The sequence below is a fragment of the Salvelinus sp. IW2-2015 genome, linkage group LG35 (assembly GCF_002910315.2).
Source record: "Salvelinus sp. IW2-2015 linkage group LG35, ASM291031v2, whole genome shotgun sequence".
In the NCBI taxonomy this organism is placed as follows: Eukaryota; Metazoa; Chordata; class Actinopteri; order Salmoniformes; family Salmonidae; genus Salvelinus; species Salvelinus sp. IW2-2015.
In genome coordinates this window covers 14885901-14906763 of record NC_036874.1, presented here as the reverse complement: position 1 = coordinate 14906763, position 20863 = coordinate 14885901, and the positions used below count along the sequence as shown (strand labels likewise).

Below are 20863 nucleotides of genomic sequence, written 5' to 3'. Positions count from 1 at the left end.
GACTTAATGTGTTTTTATGCTACTTGGAGTGTTCCTACCACTCTAACAGCCGCCTTTGCACAGACCCCGAGAAGTGCCACTAGAATCAGTCTAAATAATGAACACTATGACACTGCAGATTTCCATGTTGAGGGGTCGCTACTTTCTATCAAACCTGGGTTCAAATACTATTTGAAATCGTTCAAATACTTTGAGAATTTGCTTCAGCCTGCCTGGAGTGCACGATGGGCAGTTTTTGCACTTGTTTCGACTATTCTAAAATAGTCCCATTGTGCCAGTCAAGCTCAATCAAACACAGCTAAAGTATTTGAAATGCTTTCGAATAGTATTTGAGCCCAGGTCTGCAATGGGTATATATAGACAGTGAAAAGCAGAGGGGTGAGCAGGCCAGGCCAGGGCCTAGAAGGTTGGACAGACAAGCATCAGGAATCTGAGGCATGCTGGTCCTGTACACTGGGTGTCCAGTTTACGCCGTCTGTCTGTGTGTCTGCCATGTACTCCATGACCTATCTATCTAGGCCCTCTGTGTCCCCCGTGCCCAGCGTGTGTCCCTGCAAGAAACATAAGACAGGAAAGCTACAGTAACACTCACAACCCAATACAAACACCGCAACAACAAAAAACAACAAAAAATCACACAGGCACGCTCGTATTACACACAAACAACCATACTCATTGAATTAAATCTTACGTCTCGTCTTATCTTAAATGACACGTTAAGAATCAACGGGCAGCAGAGCAGCTCTAATTTGTCTCACCGTGTCTTCCTGTCGGAGGCAGAGGAGAGGACTGAGGAGTGTTGTGGTTCCAAAATAAGCTATGTAGAGCGCTACGTTAAATAGCCTTTTCCAATCACCTCAATTATTTATGGGATGCTAACTAAGCCAAGCCTATATTCTGCAAGGGACCACAAAAGCTCTCGAGGGACAGTGCCCAAATGTGCACGCTCAGGGCAAGGTAGTGCTAATACTATATCGCTGAATGTTCTTTTTTACACATTTGCAAACATTTCTACAAACCTGTTTTTGCTTTGTCATTATGGGGTATTGTGTGTGGATTGATGAGGGGGAAAAAACTATTGAAAAAATGTTAGAATAAGGCTGTAACATAACAAAATGTGGGARAAGTCAAGGGGTCTGAATGCACTGTAGTTAGGGATAAGCTAAAGTCACAAGGCAACAGGATAGATAGTAAACAGCAGCCACAGCATATGTGATGAGTCAAAAGAGTGCAAAAAGGGTCCGCGCAGATAGATAAATAGTTTACCAAAAGCTACCCGGACTAACTATTTAGCAGTCTTATGGCTTGGGGGGGTAGAGGCTGTTCAAGGTCCTGTTGGTTCCAGACTTGGTGCATCAGTACCGCTTGCTGTGCAGTAGCAGAGAGAACAGTCTATTACTTGGGTGGCTGGAGTCTTTGACAATTGTTTGGGCCTTTCTCTGACACCGCCTGGTATAGAAGTGATATATACTGGGCCGTACGCACTCTAGCAATGTTCCCTCTAAGCTGCGCACGTGTGCAGTAGCCTCGAAGACTGTATCAGCCCACGGAGCGAAGCACGAGATTGAACTTCACTCAACTTTCTAGAGCAGTGGTCGCCAACCGGTCCATCTACAAGGCATTCCTAGACCATCGGCAAATATTTCTGTCAAAAAACAAACGATAAAACCTTGTGTTCCTATTCTGTTTTATCCATCTTGGGCTGTTAGCGGTACGTGCACCCGATTCAGCTGCCCTGCGTGCCGGGTACGCGAACTGTTGCCATTTTTAACCATTTCATGTGTCTGAAGGTACAAACTCTGCCTTCCTTGCGGGCCCAGGGAGCAAATCAAGTGCACTACAGGCCTAACGCTGGCCAATCGGATGGCTCAGATTACCGTGTCTGCAATAACGTAGCAGGCATAAAAGAAAGCTACAGCAAAATTGATACTGTGATATTTCAAAACGTTTAAAACCATGACTAGAGAGAGACTGTCAACGAATACAGCAAAGAGCTGCTGTTTTTATGAGTGAGTTCATGTTTAAGTTCTTACTCAGCACTGTCAACACTTTGTATTCAACACTTTTATCAGCCACAAAATGCTCATTCTTCCTATTTCTACTCAGAGCTACACCAAGCACTGCAGCAGTTATGAATGAGTAGGAACGTGTATCTATAGGCTTGCGTTGTTGTTATTATTAGCGGCTTGGGTCTTTTTTAATATCAAGGAATATTTCACTTTCTCTGTTCATAGGAGTAACAACAACGACGAAATAATGCGGTGCGACTCGAGTTTCGCCATCAGCTGGAAGACGCTGGAAGACGGTGTGACACTGACCTTTTGGTCAGTGTCAGTGGAGGAAAGGGAAAGCGTAGGGACGTTAAGAGGYGAACCTTCAGTCTGCTGCTCTCTCCCTCCGCTGAGACTGACCATCAGATGCAGGCACCATCAGCCCAGTAAAATAAAAACAAAAAGCAAATGATTTAAATGTACGCTCACTCAGCCGTGCCTCACAAGTAATACAACAACGGATCTATTACCGGTGTGATCATATAGCCTACWTCAAATTTKGAAATATATATATTTTTAAATGTACCAAACAACAATGCATTGGAAGGGCAATTCAAGCTAATATGTGGTGATAATGTATTGGGCCTATAGGTTACTGCACAAACCTCATTGCTACAGTAGTTTTTAATTGGTTAATGTTGCATAGGCTTACGTTTTTTAAGTCATGTTATAAAAAAATCTGAGCTATAGATCTCGGCTTGCATTTTGACTCAGAAAGTGATCTTGCCTCAGAAAAGGTTGTTGACCACTATTCTAGRGTTTTTCCTGTTAACACTATCAACGTTTCCCTTTACTGTGGCAATTGTGATTGAATCAACGCAATATTAGCCATTTTCAGTGCAGCATACGCAAGATATTTTGTTGTCGGCAGAACGCATCGGAGTAGGATTCTATTGCATTGACACGCACTACTCAGCCCGTACTCTACTCAGACCGGTGCGGCATAAACAATCAGAGCTGCAGTAGGCCTATAATGCAAATAGACCATTGMCATATATGGATCTGTGCCATTTACTTTGAACTGGACTGTGTTTACAGCATGAGCGGTCRTGAGTAGATGAGCTTGTTTTGAGATCAAAGCAAAAGCTGCATGTAGCAACGTATGCACATTGTGTTCATATCCTTTGCTAGTTAGTGAAATATTAACCCAGGTATAGATCATTTGTAGTCAGCAATGGGGGATTGATTGCTTCCTACAAGAGCCCAAAACATGTGCATGTCTAGACATCTTTAAAAAATGAGTCAGGTAAAGAGCTTTTTATTGTCTTAAAGGGGCAGTGTAGTATTTTGAGACAGGCTTGAATAAGCTACGTAGCCAATAGGAATAGGGTAGCATGATTTGTCTGAATAATAATGCATTGTATTTYGTAAAGTGTTTTTTGCATCAAACAACACAACAACATTTTCTGTCACATCCTTGTCTGAAGGACAAGTGGATAAACAGGTTAATGTCAAGCCCTGCATGTTTTTTTTAAGTCTCATGGAATGTAGGCCAACATTGAACACCACACATTGGCTGCTGCTGTAGGATGAATGATATAACAGCTATTTCCATGTTAAAATGTTATGGGATGCATTTTTCTCCGTTGTTTTTGATGGTAGGTCACTTTGGTAGGCCTACATTGTGATCAAATAGCCACAGCAGCCTACCTGGCCACTGTTAAAACTGTAACTTAAGGTGGGTACAGCCTCAGTGTTCACAGTAAACGCGTGCTGGAAGTTGCACAGAATTTTCACAATGTTCAAGTTTTTGCACTCAGCAGTAGGGCTGGGCGATATGGCAAATAAATATCACAATATCTATATATTTKTTCATTCGATAACGATAATTATCACGATATAAATCAAATAATGTTTAAAAGGTGCATATCTGCTTCCAACTCAAGAATGCCTGAACAAACCGTGTTTAGAGCGTTGGGCCAGTAACCGAAAGGTTGCTGGATCGAATCCCCGAGCTGACAAGGTAAAAATCTGTCGTTCTACCCCTGAAMAAGGCAATTAAGCCACTGTTCCCCRATAGGCCATCATTGTAAATAAGAAGTTGTTMTTAACTGACTTGTCTAGTTAAATAAAGGTCACAAGCAAAATTGTTCCATGTTAGCGGCCAGGGGGCAACGTACCTGGGGTCAATTAAATTGATAAGCCTCTTGAAACCTTCTTTTTTGACTGTGCTAATTGGTAGCATGTCCATAGCAATGCAATGCATAATAGCATTTGTGATGTCTTTGTGTTTTCGATGTTTGCTTGTAGGGCATAAACGCTGTCAGTGTTGACTGCTTCGGGCAAACATCCCTAGATTGGCTGGTGCTTGAKAGGCATTYATCAATACCGTGGCACAAACTCAAACGTCCTGCATGTTTCAAAGAGGGATTTTGCTTCAGATGTTGAAAAAGGTTTGTCGTATTACCAGACTTCGTAGCCACCTGTCTAYGGCACAATTTGCACCGAACATTGCTCTCTTTGTCGGACTTCAAAAAGCCAAACCACTTCCGAATTACTGAAACAGTTTAACCCTTTTTGTCAATCATTTCTTTGTTGGAAGCTGCTCCTTCTCCATGGCTATCACTGCCACTGTTTTCACCTACATCACTCATTTTTCGTGGTTAATAGTGGCTACTCCATYASTCGAGGTGCTAAGTGGTTTTTAGTGGGCGTATATCTCTCCAAGYGCATATGCGTCACAGAGGTGAAATGGACTGCTGTACCTAATTATTCTATATCGACATTATCGAAAATGAATCTCAACGTTTTTATATCGTTATTGAGGGAAGTAATTACCTCGATAATTATTGATATTGATTTATCRCCCAGCCCTACTCAGCAGACYTGAMATTTGTTCAGTGCCTAAAATAATTAGAGGGAATATTGCACTGTAGCGCCTTGCAGTCGGATGCCAACCAGTTGCCATACCTAGCGGTGATGCAGACAGTCAAGATAMTCTCAATGGTGCAGCTGTAGAACTGGATCTGAAGGCCCATGCCGAATCTTTTCAGCCTCCTGAGGGGGAAGTGGCGTTGTCGTGCCTACTTCACGGCTGTGTAGGTGTGTGTGGACCATGTTAAGTCCTTAGTGATGTGGACACCGAGGAACTAGAAGCTCTCGACCCTCTTCACCACAGCCCCGTCAATGTGGATGGAGGTGTGCTCGGCCCCTACATTTCCTGTAGTCCACGATCAGCTCCTTTGTCTTGCTGACGTTGATGGAGAGGTTGTTGTCCTGGCACCACACTGCCAGGTCACTAACATCCTCCCTATAGGCTGTCTCATCGTCATTGGTGATCAGGCCAACCACCGTCGTGTCATCCGCAAACTTAATGATGGGGTTGGAGTTGTGCGGAGAGAGGTGTTCAGACCCAGGGTCCTTAGCTTAGTGATGAGCTTGGAGGGCACTATGGTGTTGAACACTGAGCTATAGTCAATGAACAGCATTCTCACATAGGTGTTCCTTTTGTCCAGGTGGGAGAGGGCAGTATGGAGTGCAATAGAGATTGCGTCATCTGTGGATCTGTTGGGGCGACATGCGAATTGCAGTAGGTCTTTGGTGTCTGGGATGATGGTRTTGATGTGAGCCATGACCAGCYTTTCAAAACATTTCATTGCTGTGAGTGCTACGGGGTGATAGTCATTTAGACAGGTTACCATGRTGTTCTTGGACACAGGGACTATGGTGGTCYGCTTGAAACATGTAGGTTTTACAGACTGGGTCAGGGAGAGGTTGAAAATATCAGTGAAAACAATTGCCAGCTGGTCAGCGCATGCTCTAAGTACGTGTCCTGGTAATCCGTCTGGCCCCGCTGCCTTGTGAATGTTAACCTGTTTAAAGTTCTTACTCACATCGGCTACAGAGAGTGAGATCACACAATCGTCCGGAACAGCTGGTGCACTCAGGCATGGTTCAGTGTTGCTTGCCTCGAAGAGAGCATAGAAGGAATTTARCTCATCTGGTAGGCTCACTTCATTGGGCAGCTCGTGGCTGGGTTTCCCTTTGTAATCCATGATAGTTTGCAAGCCCTGCCACATCCGACGAGTATTACAGCTGGCGTAGTAGGATTAGATCTTAGTCCTGYATTGACATTTTGACTGTTTGATGGCACGTCGGAGGTCGTAGCGGGATTTCTTATAAGTGCCCGGATTAGTGTCCCGYTCCTTGAAAGTGGCAGCTGTAGCGTTTAGCTCAGTGCGGATGTCACCTGTAATMCATGGCTTCTGRTTGGGATATGTACGTACAGTCACTGTGGGGGCGACGTCGTCGATGCACTTATTAATGAAGCCGGTGACTGATGTGATAAACTCCTCAATGTWACCGGAACATATTCCAGTCTGTTATAGCGAAACAGTCCTGTAGCTTAGCATCTGGTTCATCGGACCACTTCCGTATTGAGCGAGTCACAAGTACTTCCTGTTTGAGTTTTTGCTTGTAAGAAGGAATCAGATAGAGTTATGATCAGATTTGCCAAATGGAGGAGGGCAAGGGAGAACTTTGTATGTCTCTCTGTGTGTAGACTATAGGTGATCTAGAGCTTTGTATGTGTTTCTATGTGTGGAATAAAGGTGATCCAGAGGTTTTTCACCTCTAGTTGCACAGGTGACATGCTGGTACAAATTGAGGTAAGACAGATTTCAGTTTACCTGCATTAAAATCACTGGCCACTAGGGGCTCCACCTCTGGTATCAGAATACAGAGGTTTGGTCTGTTTAAAGAGGATGAGGACATCAGGGCTTTGCTGCACTGCATCTTTACCAGGTCCAGAGGTAAGCTGTACATTCACTGCTCTTCCTCTTCTAAGTGGCTTTCCATATCATGGTCTGACTGGAAAAACGGCTGCATATAGTAGCTGCGGAGGCCACTGAGAAAACAGAAAATGGCAACATTACAACTGAAAATGTCAGCAATTCCAATTCCATCAATGTGAGTGAGTCATACCAAATAAATGTCTCAAATCAAAGCACTTCACATAAAAATTACTGATGTGATATCTTTGATAAAAAAATGACAGAAAAGGCCCCAAGGTCTGACAACCAAAAAATACAAAAAACATTTATGCATGCGTCCTTCTATTTTCAAAGCCCAAAATACATATGAAAGCTGCAAATGCCATCAATCAGAAAAAAATAAACATGTTACGATTGTGTCCTTGATAAGTTGATCCCTTTAGAATGTAAGGTATTTCATATCTCAACACTGTTCACTCAGGCCTTAAGTAACTGCCTAAATCAGCTGTGCCAATCTGGGTGCCTGAGGCCCTGGCGGTTGTAAAAAGTGGGGAATTCGGACTGTGTGTGTGTGCGTGCGTGTGTGTGTGTTTGTGTGTGTGTTCCACACCCTTTCTGTTGGCTACCTGTTCTTCAAACTCCGGCTCATGTGATTGTGAGATTGTGAGGCGGCGTCATCATGCCACCTCTTTGAGGAACAAAGAGCAATGATGTTGTCTCATCCACAACTGAAACATCTGACTCAAACTCCAAAGTGGGACAAAAATTACTCCCAAAAACATAACTCAATTACAGCTGAGAAGAGATTTKGTCTTTGGAAGCAAACCATCACATAAGGCAATGGGAATGTGAAACTAAGGAGTCCCCTAGCCTGGTCCCAGATCTGTTTGTGCCGTCTTTAGTGCCATGCCAACTCCTATGGTCATTATCACGCCAAACAATGACCATAGGATTTATCAAGAAAACATATATCGAACCAGGCTTGGATTCCCGCTATCCACAGCAAAGCACATGGGTAAAACCCATGTAGATCATGGTCCCAGGACATCAACCAATTAGATCAGATACAAACACAGCCGGTCACTCATCTGCACCCAAACATCAAATCCCGGGTATTATCATGGGCACTGGCATGGCCCAGGACATGATGGAAATATAGGACAGGGAGGGAAGGAAATATTCATAGATCCATAGATCCGTGCTCTCTCAAGCACATCTCTCTTCCCGTCTCCTGCCAAACCAGGCAAAATAGGACCGAGCACAGCAAGACAACCACCGGTAATAAATCAGGGCTAGTGATATGTGGACTTGGAACTGACTCGCAGAATAGAAGCCCAAGCATAAAAATAGACTTCAAACCGAACTTGCCAGAAAAAGAGCACTGAGTAAACAGGGTGGGAASTCTCTCTTGGTTCTCTTGCWAAATGGAAATGAGGCAAACAACAGTGTAGGAAACAGCATCGGGTCCCAAACCGTGAAATCAGAGAGTGGAAAGGGAAAAGGGCTGCTCCGAAAAAGAGTAGAGGAACTCGGGAGGCCGCAAGAGAATAGGTCTGCATCTCATTTGAATGGGACAGGGAACTAATGAATTACCTCACCGTCACCCCCCTCACTCCTCTCTCGGCCCCCACACTCTCACCCCGGATGGGGTGATGTAAGGGGCTATGGAGGGGCCCCAGACAAATTGGAAGAGCAGTGTAAACAACAACAGCCAATTCTGCGCCAGAAGGCTCTCAGTGTGTGTGTGTGTGTGTGTTAAAAGTTCCAACTATCGGGCTTGCCAGGCTGCGAAATGAGTGTATTTGTACTTTGTTTTCAAGTTCCTAGAGTTCAAGCGACGATGGGTGTGAGAGAGAAATAGATAACAGATAAATCGCTAATTCACGTGCACACAGTTTCATTCTGCATTAGCACAATCAACACAACATTTCAGGTTACTTTTTAACTCCATAAAATATAATTGCTTGCTTGTGTCTGGCATTTTGCTAACTGCTTTCCTCCCAAGCTCTGTCATTCTTTTCAAAGCCATTGTGGTGATGAAATGCCCAGCAGACGCACACACACACACACACACACACACACCACACACCACACACACACACACACACACACACACACACACACACACACACACACACACACACACACACACACACACACACACACACACACACACACACACACACACACACACAACACACACACACACACACACACACACACACACACACACACACACCAGTATTTGATTGGTTGAGATACCCAGCAGTAATAGGGAGTGATAGGACCTTCACACWCAAGCCACCCTCAACTGGATATCTGGTCCATGCAGCTTGGCTGCCATCCATTCATAACTGAGCACTCTATCCAGCAGTCAGCCATGGCAACCTGCTTCAACCCCCCCATGGGGGTTGGGAGCAGCAGCCCAGATTAATCCTCCACTGGTCTATGAGAGGTGGCCTCATGGCACCAAATACACCCCTGTCACAACGCGTTTACACAGAGGCGGGACGGGGCATTAGCTAGGAGGAGTAACTGTTTAGTAGCTGTAAATGGTGTGGATTTAAGTTTCRATGTGTACAAACCCTCTACAAACAAACTCAACTGATTGTGCCAAAGTCCCCTTAATTGAACAGTCAATATTTAATGGAGCGTTTGAAGACGGACCTCAAGATGTACCTGACTAGCAGGGATTTCATTGACAACGCTGTTCTAGGAGTGAGTAGTGACTGACTGGGTAACATACAAAATGGACGTATCAAAAACAATACGAAAAATAAATGAAAAGRGAAAGAAAATGGAAAACCAGTAACAAAGAGTAATGCWATAGTGAAATTACCATAACATCACATTCCAAGCCCAACACAGCCCTATTAGAGACTTAACTGGTAGATAGAGGGGGTTTACATCAGATAATCAGATACAGTTTAAACAGTCATGCTTACAATAGAGACTTCAATCGCATGACCTTGTTGTTGGCCAGATGGCCATTACAAAACTCAGCTGTGCCTGGATGGCTGGTTAGTCATGACAAAACCACATTGAACATCTCTGCTATCTGCTATTCCTCTTCTCTCTGTACATCCCCAACGAGTGACACAGCCAAAATTCCTATACTCTCCCAGAGGGTTAGCAGTGATTTGGCGCCAGCAGACRGAGAGATGAACAAAAGAGCATGTTCAAACTGTTTCTCTGTGGAAAACCGGACTACAACGCTAAATTCCACAAGCTCGCATATACTGTAGCTAGATCGAAAACCACTGATGAAAACCACTGACAACAGGACACTTGGTGGACAGTCAGAGGTTAAGTTCAAAGTGCTTTATAAACCAATAAACGACTACCACAACCTTTGGTTCAAGATATTTCCGACAAGATGGCCACCACCACCAAATGACCTTTCTGATCGGTGCAGGGGGGAGAACACATTGAGGTGGCCTATAAGAACAGTACCAATTCCGTTAGCTGAACAGGGCCTGGGTCTGGTGACTGGGACTTTAAGAAGACCAAGATAGCACAGAGCAGCCTGTCTGGGCTATTTTGAGAGGAGAGGAAATGGCAGGATAGGAATCAGCTATGGAGCTCAGAGCTAGTTTCTTACCATAGCCCTTCGCATTCAGCAACGACCTAGTCAGGGAAGTGGGGTACAGCTGTTTGGTGATATAATTAGGCCACGGCACCACGCCATGGGCTCAGAGTTATTCTGAAGTTACTGAGGAGTGACAGAGAGAGAGAATGAGGGGGTGGGAAGAGAGAATTAAAAAGAGGAAGGTTTGTAAATAGCTGATGTGTGCGTTTCAGCGCCCCTCGTGTTTTGAGAGGGAGGGGTCAGGCGGTCAGCTATTAGAGAGCATGTGGCTCTGGTATTCGGTCACTTCCTCTCTGTGTCCTTTTGGTTTGAAATTTCTGTGTAGCACACTGTCGAGACCTTACTACAGTGTTTGTCCAAYGTTTTGGATGACAAATTCATGAATGCATGAGCTCTTCAGACGATCTACATTTACAAACCTGGATGTATACAGCAATTACCATTACTTTATAGGGAACCACTCCGCCATAAATTAGCTGTTTGTATTAGATTGTATGTTACATTTAACTCAGCCACTCAATTTACTTCAAAGCACTTCGTTGTCATCTGCTATTAGCCTTTAATCACTATACCTGGAGCTTTGGAGTTAAAGGTCTAGCAATAGGTCTGGAACCATCTGAAACATCAATGGTCTCCTATTTCAGAAGGCTAGTATTATGTGGGGAAGACCAAAGGGATTGAAGAGGCTACCCCAACTGCCAGGCCCTGTTAAAAGCGTGACTAATAACATATTTAACGGGGCTGTGAATGCGCATGAATACGCATACAACTTAAGTGCTTAATTATAAGACCAAATTAACATCATAAGCATGGGCGACAAAAACGATCACATTCATTTTAAAAGCAATGGTCTTGCTCCCGAATTAACATAAACAATGATCGGTTCTAGTTCTGGCAGCAACATTCAGAGCATAAAAGGTTGAAAGGTAACTATTTCCGCCATTTTCACTCTAAACATTTATGTTTTTGTTTACCTTTGAGCGCGTCTGAGGCGGAATTCCACAAAAGTGCATCGATAAAACCTATTATCAGCTAAATATAACGACGCTTAGTCGTTACCTTAAGTGGGGTCAAAAGTTCACAAAAATAAACAGAAGCTGCRTCTGATTAATTCAGTCAAAAACACTTAAATATCCACACACAGCCTGATAAAATATTATGGAACCTYAGAGTTTGCACAGTTTGAGTGCTGGTTTCCAGTGAGGTGGGCTAGAGGGCTACCTCCACTCCCCTGTGAGAAGTCAGTGTCTGAGGTAAGTGTGAATGGTGTGATTTACACCAGCTGGGTGCTGTAGAGGGGACCATAGCTGACATGATGCTATCTCTATGTGTGGGGATTCGGAAGTTTAGCCCTGGTGAAGATATCTTATCACTGAGCTCTCCTTCATCTCTTTACCTCTTCTCCCCCATCTCTTTGCCTCTTCTTTACCTCTTCTCCTCCCTCATTGAAACTCTTCCTCTGAGGGAGAAACACCACGCTGAAAATATACACATAAGCGCGCACACACACACACACACACACACACACCCGCTAGCACGCGCGAACACACAAACAGGGAGGCCCCTGCACCAGAAGAAAGAGAGAAATGCCACCCAAACATTGTTAGCATTGGAAGAACATTAGACTCTCTAGCGACACAGACTTGCCTGTTGTTTAAAGACCTGACTCCAAACACTACGAATCTGGCATGACTCCGTGGCCACTCCCTCTCTTTTCTTCTTTCTCTCCCGTCCTCATTCAAAACCCACCTTGTCTGTGCATTTTGCAGAGCAGGGCCTTTTTGAACATGTGGGAGAGAGAGGAGGCCTACTTCCGAACCCTATCCTTCTAAATCATCCTCCCTCCTGCACCAACAACATACCAGCATTACTAGGGCCCAGAGTTTTCCCTGGTTAGGTTGAGTGGTCTGGAAAACTCCTGTTCCTATACTACAAACTTAGAAGGGTAACCCTTTCCATCAGCATTCGAGCAACGAGCCATACCTCTTAAATAGGATAGCAAAGCAAAGCCTTCTCCTTATTCTGCTGATTTTATTTCCAAATTCTATAGGGGATTTAGGATTTGCCTAATCCTTTTAACCATGCAAATACTTTTTAATTCTTCCCAAAAAGTAAACCCGATTAATATGTTGGGAAACGAGGCATTTGATTGGCAACGTAATCTTGGGTAGAAGAACCATTCATATGGAATTAACTGGATTATACTGGATATAGAGCCTTCATCCTTCCGGTGGGTCTTCCTTCTGCACTGTAACCGCTAATAAATAAATGAGATGATAAAACAGAGGAGTGAAATGATAAATTAGATTATATAACGAACAAGACATTCTATTTGCTCGCCATCTCTCTCGTCCTCCCTCAAATCAAGAGATTGAAAAATGGGCCCCCTTTTGAAATCTCACTCTGCGAGCAAATTGAAATCTTCAGAGGATGAATTATTTCTGTGCTAGCCGGAAGCTCATCGACACACACAGCAGCAAAAACACGTMTTTTCTAGACCAGCTTTGATGTTGATGAAGCGAAGGAACACTGCAACAACTAGACTATAGTAGGATGCACAGTCTACATCAAGGGGGGGGAAAGTACGGCACTTCAATCCGGCCCGCGGGACACAATAAAAAAAAAAATATAAAAACAAATGAAATGCCTTAGGCCGCTGCGCCACTCGGGAGGCCCCAGCAAATTCATTTTAACAAACAATTGGTCCCCTAAAAAATGAGTCCCTCCGTTGAATTTCAAAATCCTGATTTGGCCCTCGATCCAAAAAGTTTGCCCACCCCTGGTCTACATGGTCTCATCCACTCGCTGACTCATTCACAACTATGCAGGAATAATGTATGGTAATATCCATTTGTCCATTTGAAATGAAGTATTTTCTGAGGAAAGTTATGCGAAACAAGTTGATCCAACAATGACATTGTTAGAAGCCCAAGATGATCAGTAAGATGATCACATCCCCACAAATATTACCCTATATATCAAATCTGACACCTGAAATGTGGCTAGAAGACCAATCTTAGGCTACATCTCTATACGACAGCAATGTTTACATTTGTGATCACCCTTACACATATATATTTTTTAAATCAGGTTTAAAAAAACAGGTTTTTCAGAAATGTGTGAAGTTTCTCCGGTCCAGGGCTGACCAGAACCAACCCTGTTTAGCTTCAGAAGGAAACCAGCAGTGGGATGCAGGGTGTTGCTGAAAGGAATGTACCACAACTTGCAACTAGAAAAAAAGCAGGAAAAGCAAAGGCCAGGGTAACATAACCAAAGATAAGTCAAATTGCAGGAAAAAGGAAGGCGTTTAACTTAGTTGCTCATACAAAAAATAAATAAACTGAAATAGAAAATGTTGCATCCATTTACAATTAATTTGCTCTCGCATTTAAAAAGTATTTCCTTGCTATACTATACAGTGTTTGTTTACATTTACTTTGTTTACAAACATTGGAGTTTTCTTACATGTAAACAAATTGGATTTTCACTTTCTCATGTGGAATTGCAAATTCACATGTGAAAACAATCACTTGTAAAAATCTAACTTGCGGTTTCATATGTGAATTTTTTTTACATTAAAATATCACTTTCCCGTGTGGAATTGCAAGTTTGATATTCGATTTTTGTGAACATCCAATTCCACATGTGAAAGTGAGGTTGTGGACATGTGGACTTTTCTTACATGTGAACCTGCAAATTTGCCAACTCTTAGAAGCCATTGGTTTCCAGTCCACGAACCTCAATTTCATCTTTCTCACGTTCGTTCTGAAAAAGCTGAGTGGAAAAAGCCTGGAAAGTAGGGATGCACGATATATTGGTGAACATATCGGAATCGGACGATATTAGCTAAAAATGCCAACATCGGTATCGGTCCGATGTAGGTTTAACGCCGATGTGAAAAACTGATGTCAAAGCTGACATGCATACATATGTAACGTAGGTACATGACGTAATGACGCCACGTAAAATGTTGCACTACATGTGCAACACAGCATTCCTAACCTAGCCTACAATGTCTTGCTGTGTGGATCGAGCAGTCAACAAGTCGAGCAGTCATTTGAAAGAGTAAGAACATTTCAGCGAGACAACTCAAAGGCGAAATCCATTAACACCAAGATAATGGAATTCATTGACCTTGACAATCAACCGTTCTCTGTCGTGGGTGATGTTGGCTTTCGCGACTGGTCGAGCACCGGTACACACTAACGTTACCAAGTGCGCTATTTTTCAGATGTTGCCCTACCGGAGTAACACAGTATTAGCGTCCCTGCTGTTAGCTTCACGACATATTATGGAACGCCGTTTGGGGCTTTGCGTGTACTCAGGCCCAGAAGCTAGGATATGCATATAATTGGTAGATTTGGATAGAAAACACTATAAAGTTTCTAAAACTGTTAAAATTATGTCTGTGAGTATAACAGAACTTTAGTAGACTGATACCCCATGTCATTGATCCACAATCCATAGGTAAGGCTGTACAGTGAAATAACTATGCCCCCAATGCAATTCTAAAGTATAATACATCCAGTGTGATTTCAACAGATTTTGGGAAAATTAACAAATTATTGTCATTTGCTGATTTTATATAACAACATTCCAACCTTGTTTAGCATGATCTATTAAATTATGGCATAATTCTACTATTTGTATTAATTTGTATCACTGTCAATTACATACTTTTATTTTGAAGGCTAACCGCAAAGTCCACTATTGTGGCTAATCCTTATTGTGGCTTGCTTCATTATAAATTAGGGTTATTTTAGATGATGACACCTAGCTATATAGTTAGCTAGTTAACTATAGCTACTGAAACAGATTATGTCGTTTTGCTATTTTTTGGGGGAAGAACATTGTTTGCATCCATGAGCTAGTTAGCTTTTTTTATGACCAGCACTGGAGGTGCGTCAGACACATCTAGTGTGACACATCCAGTCAGACAACTTCACCAGACATATGAAATGCGAGTGATAGTGTAATCAATGTGTAATAACTATGTAAAAAAAAATTATGAACACGTTAAATTATTATGTGATGTGCAGTCATATTCAGGTCCTGATTGGTCAACAAGCTTATTTCAGTCTACTAGTGTTATTTGACGTGTATCTTTTTTGACATGCAAAGACCCAAACGGCATTCCATAGAAATCCTGGTTGAGAATGAAATAACTGAACAAATGAACAATGAAACAGCACAGCAAGCTAATGAAAGAAATAGGTCTGATTATGTTTTACAGGTAATTGGGACATACGTAAATGCCAACAAAATAACTTTTTGGTCAGTGTGGTGTGTGTGTGTCTGTGTGTGTGTGTAACCTACCGGGGAACAGTGGGTTAACTGCCTTGTTCAGGGGCAGAACGACAGATTTTTACCTTGTCAGCTCGGGGATTCGATCCAGCAACCTTTCGATTACTGGCCCAATGCTCTAACCACTAGGCTACCTGCCACCCCAATGAATGCTTAAACGGCCGCAAAAATGTTAAATATTAATTATCGGTATCGTTTTTTTGGCAAGGAAAATATTGGATACCGGTATCGGGCAAAAATGTCATATCGGTGCATCACTACTGGAAAGTGTGTCAACGTGAGACTCCTAGCCCACCAATCTCTAACTAATTCACAAATATACTCTCTAATGCAGCTTTCTCTCCAGAAAACTGGACACTGGCTTMACAATTCACATATTCTCCTAATTACGTAAGAGCAGCTCCTGCAGCTGAAGCTGTGCCTGCGTAGCTAGCTGATTGATCCTGTTCACTGCAGGCCTGATAGCCTGACAGGGCTGGTGGAACTTGGGCTCGTTGACGGGGTTACACAATAGAAAAAGTCCTGTCAGACGCTACAATTTGTTTCCCTGTCAGTCTGCTGAGACTCTTCATCCTCCAGGATGACGAGCGTGTTTGTACAAACTAGGGTTAGTAACAGTAGGCTACAACATGGAACTCAGTGAGCAAGCTATGAAGCTTTAGGCAGAAGACACTCTCGCTCAACTAGGCTCAAATATCTTCATAACAATGCAAGTACAGTCACAGCAATATTTGCTATTGATTAATGAGGCAACTTACATGTATAGTGCCATTTGGAATAAACACACAACAAACAGTATTGACCTTGAAGTTCATTGATCTGTTGGTTAGATCTATTGACCATTACAGTGCATCAGCAAGTGCGTGACCCAATATTACACACGTTAAGATTTAAAGTCGGCCTAAACTGTGATACTTTGGCCGACCCTCAACTAGTTTATAGGCAGTTACCATTAGCTGTGCAGTTACACACTTGACATTTACAGTAAATATCAGAACATGCCAGTACGAAACACATCGATATTCACATGATCTGCCTCCAGAGTTCACATGTCAAGATGGCTTCTCTTCACTTTGCTCCTTACAGGTACCTGACAAGTTATTCAGAAGGCCTGAATTCTATATGATATATCCTGTACTGTCTGTGATGTCTACAGTAACCATTTCAGACAAGTGTTATTTTTATAGCCCTCTCTGATGGGTAGAGCATACTCTGTGTGTGTGTGTGTGTGTGTGTGTGCGTGTGTGCGTGCGTGCGTGTACACGTGAGTGCGTTCAAGGGCGTTTGTGTGTGTCATGGTTAGAGTGCACTAGCAATGATATAGTTAGCCACGAAAAAGAAAGAAAGCTCTTGATTCCAGTCAGCCTGCCTCAGATTTTCAGGTTAACAACAGAGAACAGATTAGATCGAAAGACCAAATGGTTGCCGACTCCAAGGGCATGGAACGAGTGGCGGACTGGCGGTGCAGAGAGAAGGAGAGCTCAGAGGGGCGAGTGCCTGAATGTAAATCTAGGTTGCGTCCCAAATATCGTCCCAAATATTCCCTATATAGTACCCTACTTTTGACCAGAGCCCTATAGTGCACTACATAGGAAATAGGGTGCCATTTGGAACACAGCCCTAAAGAAAATAAGGATTAGAAGATGTCATGAAGGTCCTGACTGAGGCAGAATTCCACAATGCCTGGGCCGGACTAAAGAGACTACTACAGCAGCCCCACTGCATCAGTCAGAGAGGGCAGCGCGTATTGAGTTGTCGCTTTGTTACATTTTTAGCTCATGTAACATGTTCCTCGTGAATCATTCCAGACAGCTTCAGAAACAACTTCTGCTCGTTGTCAAGGGGCGGACATCATATAAGAAGAATTCTGTAGGCTACAGTGCACATAATGAGGATGGCGCGTCTCCTGGACACGGCCTTCAATGACATAGCCAGATTGGTGTGTGCTGAAGCCAACTCCTATTGTCACTGTCATCCAATGACCATATGAGGTTGGCAAGACCACACAAACAGATCTGGCACCAGGCTATCAATGGCATAGCTGCTAGATAGATACAGCAGGGTATGGTCAAGGTTTCCACGGTCAACAGGGTGGAGCTCCATTCTTATGAATCTCAGCCAAAACAAGTAACAACACACCCATCCAGCAGTCCACAGGAAGTAGCAAGGAAGCTCTTGGTTGGACACTGTTGTGATGGTGTGTGTGTGTTTGTCCTACTAGCAGAGCGKGGTAATGGGTCAATGCAATGGTTCTAGCTCTTAGACAACCTCAGTTCTAACCAGTGAACATCACCTCATCTGCATTATGACACAACTACACAACCTCTCATGAATTGCCTGAGAATCTGGGTAATTCCATCTTCCTTCTGGGGAGGTTTCGTTTTGAGGATCTTACCTATCCACCCCCAGCCACTTTATTCTTTACTGGGAGTGTTATTACTCACACAGAGGTAATTGGCCAACAGGCTATTACACAAAATAGGGCCTGGTGATTATCAGGTATGTCTGATTCAGAGAGAAAGTGCATTGTCCTCTATTTCACAATAAACCTACATTCATGTATTCAAATAGAGCTGCTTATCTGGCTGTGTGAAGTGGAACATTAAAATAGCCACTGACACTCTCTTAACTGGATGACACCAATGGCTGTGCTCTGGTCTTCAGTCTAAAAGTCCTTCACTCACTCATAATTATACTTCATAATAGTCCTTATGCATTATGATGACACATGAAAAGCCATAGAGGCGAGGAGGCATATCCCGAACAACGCGACAACCCATGCTACTCTGATCATCTCTCATCTGACAAATACAGGGTTATGGTGTGTGTGTGTGTGTGTGTGTGTGTGTGTGTGTGTGTGTGTGTGTGTGTGTGTGTGTACCCGAAGGGAATGCACAATTGCACTCATACTCCTGCCACATCCGTTTTGACCGGTCACTGTTAAACACTCTTATGCAAAAGCCCACTGACAGAATACTGTTTATGATATCCAGTGGATAACTTTGTCCGTGAACACTAACTCTCCGGGACAATACAGTCACAGATGGTAATTTGCACATATAAAATCATAGGACTTCAAGAGTAAATAAATCAATCTTGCCAGATGATGAAGTTGGCTCCTGCCTGCACTGTGGCTCTGCACTTCTGATTAAAGGGCATCTAATCTCAGTAGGCTAAATCACAGTACTCATGTGTATTCATTTACAGATCAGAAKCCACCTGGATTAAAGATATATGAACCATGAATCCCTTGCATTAGAACTGGGCTAGTCAAGATCAAATGGCACAGAACAGAAGCCGTTCATTATCTGGTTGATGGGTGCTCATGTGATAAGCCGGTTGAGGGGAAAACGGAAAGGATGCCAGACCATTGACCTCATAATGTAAACATGGGGGGGGCACCGATTTACCTCATCAAGCGCGCTGTATTAATTATTATTAATTCAGTTTTGATCGAATGGACAGTGTTTGGGTCAGGCTGTTAGAGACACTAGTCATACATTTGTTGAGAAACCTGTTGAGGAAAATCCAATGATTTAAACCCAGCATATTCTCATGTGTTGTTGTTGTCATACRGATTAGAGAAGAATTAACAGTGTGGCAGTAGACTAGAATGTATTGTGGAAGTAGACTAGGCTGTAAATGGAGCCTTTTTGGACGGAAATCAATCCAGACTAGSCTATGCTATTATGAATTGTTTGTGAATGTGGTGAATGTATAGCTCTTCTTCCTCTATTTCCTTCCTTTTGACTAGGCTAACAACCAACATTTAGACAAATCATCGACATGTGTTGTTACACGTTTATAGCCTGGAAATATCCCTTATTAGACTACTCCACACATAGCCTAACAATGATACAGATGAGAAGAAATTAAACTCGTTTGATCTCAAACAATGTCACATTCACACGCAGCGACCGTGCAAATTACCGGTATGGCGGTCATTCGATAAAAAAGTTTTGTCGGGAGATACGTGAGAAACGTGAGAAAGGCCACCAGAAAACCCTCGAATTCATTGACAGGTCGAACAACAAACGTTTCAACGCGCGTGAAATAAAATAATAGGTSACTTACATATTGCTTCAGGCAACGCATTTCCCACCAAATCGGTGTCGAGGTCTTTGCTTTGCATTTTATTCATTCAATCGTGCGCTTTTCGGCTCGTCCTCTCCCGACCGTATGTATACTCATTCCTCAGACAGAAGGGAAACTTGGTTGAGTCACTCTAGTTGCTCACCAGCGCGCGCAGACTACCCCTATTTCCAAATGGAAAACGCTGGAAACGCACCGGGTAGGTAGCACTCTTTCGAAAATAAAAACGGTGCCACACACAGAGMAACAATATGTTTGGTTGGAAACTATTTTGGCTGCAATACCATCAACGTTCACAAATTGCTTAGGGTCAGAAAGATATAGAGGGGGAGGAGAGAGGGGAAATAAGTAAAACCCACACGACAGCTCATTGTACGGACAGTCTGATGCTGGCCTCCGGATCGGACTGTTCCATAGCCAGTAGGGGTGTGAATATGTTATGGAGCACGTTTATTTTCAATCTTTATACCGCATTATCTAATTCACAATGAATAACATATATTTGTTGTATTATGTTGTAATGACTTATATCTGACTATGTACATGTTTAAACGTGTTTAATCAAATACTTCACATATGAACCAAATGTRTACCCCTTTCATTCCAAATGGAGCTAGCCGTCTACAAAAGAATACAACCTCTGGTCCATTCCAGTGTAAAGTAATTCAATGCTTTTCATGCGTTGAATGCCTGACCACTGCTTCAACGATGCTATCACCCAAACAACATTGAAAACAAATGTTTTTAAAGCTATTTTTTAGAAGTCACATATGGTAGCCTAATTATTAGTGCATCACCTGGTAGACTAGCCTATCAGGTGACGCACACTGACTAACAAAAAACACACAAACTATCACATACACACACACACACACACACACACACACACACCTCATACTCACACATGCACAGCCATCGCTGCTGTCCCATGTCATATAGAGAGACATTGAACCACTGGTCACTTCTCGTTTTAACACTGAGTATTTATTCGCGACATTGCTCATTCTAATATTTATACTACTGTACTTTGTATTCAGCTACATTGTTTATACAGACCACATATGTATTAATGTAATGGAYTATTKACATAGCTCACTCTAATATAGCCTAGGAGG

General features: G+C 42.9%; 1 protein-coding gene across 1 annotated transcript in view; it reads right to left on the bottom strand.

Annotated features, from left to right (window-relative positions):
- The window catches only part of map7d1a (MAP7 domain containing 1a), a 73769-nt gene extending 53645 nt beyond the window's left edge, over positions 1-20124 (bottom strand). The window contains exon 1 of the mRNA XM_024134893.2: positions 19731-20124. Coding sequence (XP_023990661.2) covers positions 19731-19797 — 67 coding nt within the window. The 5' untranslated portion in view covers positions 19798-20124. The remainder of the gene's footprint in view (positions 1-19730) is intronic.
- Positions 20125-20863: the final 739 nt, after the last annotated feature.